At 55.6% G+C, this 1,653-nt stretch overlaps 1 protein-coding gene across 1 annotated transcript; it reads right to left on the minus strand.

Annotated features, from left to right (window-relative positions):
* Positions 1–160: 160 nt before the first annotated feature.
* On the minus strand, positions 161–481 carry LOC104295636 (chromosome unknown open reading frame, human C8orf4). Its single transcript, XM_009895406.1, has one exon. The coding sequence runs from the start codon at positions 479–481 to the stop codon at positions 161–163; it is 321 nt and encodes a 106-aa protein (XP_009893708.1).
* Positions 482–1,653: the final 1,172 nt, after the last annotated feature.

A 1,653-nucleotide genomic window follows, 5' to 3' on the forward strand; every position in this document is an offset into this window, starting at 1 on the left:
GCTGCGTGCGCGGTGGGGCTGAGGCCCTGCGGGCGGTCTGTCAGGTCCTGTCCCGTCCCGCCAGCGGCTCGCGGGGCAGCAGAGCGTGCCGTGTGCGGCAGGAGGTCACAAACAGTCCCGTCCTGAAATGTTCTCCTCCATTTCTGCTGCCTTCGCCAGTTCAGTGAACTTTAATGGAGTATTTCCGAAACGTCAGGAACTGCAGCAGCTTGTCTTTTCGCCTCTGCTTTAGTGCCATCAGCGCTCTCGTTTTCTCCTCCAAGTCCTGGTCGGTGGCGAGGATTATCTTGGCTCTTTCCTCCGCCTTCTTGTCCCCGGAGTTTTTGAAGAGTTTCTGTAGGGACTCTTCGTTGACGCTTTCAAAGATGTTGGCCACCGCTTTCTTGCGCAGGGCTGTGTCAAAGCGGTAGCCGTGCACCGAGGGGCTCACTCGCAGGGATGTGGACATGGCTGGGGTTTTGTAGCTCCTCTTTGCTTTCATCTACGTGGGGAGCTGCCGGGTTTGCCCTCGGGTCCAGTCGGAGGGATCGGTGCTGCGCTGACTCCCAGGACTGGTATTTAAAGGCAGTCTGGAGAAAAAGCCGGAGGCTCAAGTTACAGTGATGAGATCACGCTGATGTCAACACTGAATAGTCATCGGCGAGTTTAACAGTTGAGTTGCCAACTTTCCTCTGCTGTGCAGCCACGGCGAAAAGTTTCCTGTGTTTCTGTGATGGGGATGGGTTTTCTTTGACCCAGTGCGGAACGGGCTTCACACAGCTTCAAGCATCGCTGGGGGACTTTGAGCCTGGCCTTTTGTCACACACGGAAAAGCTCTGTGTTCGGAATATATGATATGTAATAAAATAGACAGTTAAAATTCCATGTGAGAACAGTTGCAACACTAGCAAGAGGTGGTAGCTGCGAGCCTGTCTGTGTCCCGGTCAGACAGAAGCACAGCAGCGCAGCGGGACCTGCTCGGGTCCGGGCACGGGATGCTTTCTGCTGCCTCCCAGGTGATACAGGTCGTGTGTAGCGCTGACAACGCCGTATTTTCTAATTGGCAAGTGGTTTACCAAAGGCGGCTGATCCATAATGGCCTCTGAGGTGACTTCCCCGGGATGTTACACCCCAGAGCTGCCCATGGCCATGCTCGCAGCAGGTAACACCTCTCTGCCCCACTGCACTTGCGGCACTGCAGCAACAGCACCGAGCAGTGTGTTGCCCCGCTCCTGCCTCGAGCATCCTTTTTCCTTAGTTTCTTGCTGACCGGTGCAGTTCCTCTGCTCCAAAAGAGTTTTTGCTCTCCACCCCACCCTCGGCACCGCCAAGCCCTTGGGCTGGGAGGACTCGCTCTTAGTCATCTGGTTTAGTTTGAAGCAGTCCTGCGGTGAGCAGCGAGTTGGACTCGGTGATCCTTGTGAGTCCCTTCCAACTCGAGATATTCTGTGGTTCTGTCCCTCTCGCTGAGGCCATGGACATGGCTACCTGCGAGGGGCCGGCGCTGGCCACTGGAGTGTCTCGCTGGGCTTAGAAATCTGGTGTTACTGACCACGACTGAATCTGGCCCAGAATGGCAGTGCGTTCAAAAGTCACTTGAGTCCAGGGAGCCAGACGTAAGTGTATTTGGGATAATGGTTTGAAAGCGGCCGGATGCTGCAGAGGCACTGTTTG

This window comes from Charadrius vociferus, unplaced genomic scaffold (genome assembly GCF_000708025.1).
Source record: "Charadrius vociferus isolate BGI_N301 unplaced genomic scaffold, ASM70802v2 scaffold661, whole genome shotgun sequence".
NCBI classification, from domain to species: Eukaryota; Metazoa; Chordata; class Aves; order Charadriiformes; family Charadriidae; genus Charadrius; species Charadrius vociferus.

What these genes read in the sequence shown, in the direction of transcription:
- LOC104295636 (XM_009895406.1), bottom strand. Translation starts at nt 481, where the DNA reads ATGAAAGCAAAGAGGAGCTACAAAACCCCAGCCATGTCCACATCCCTG.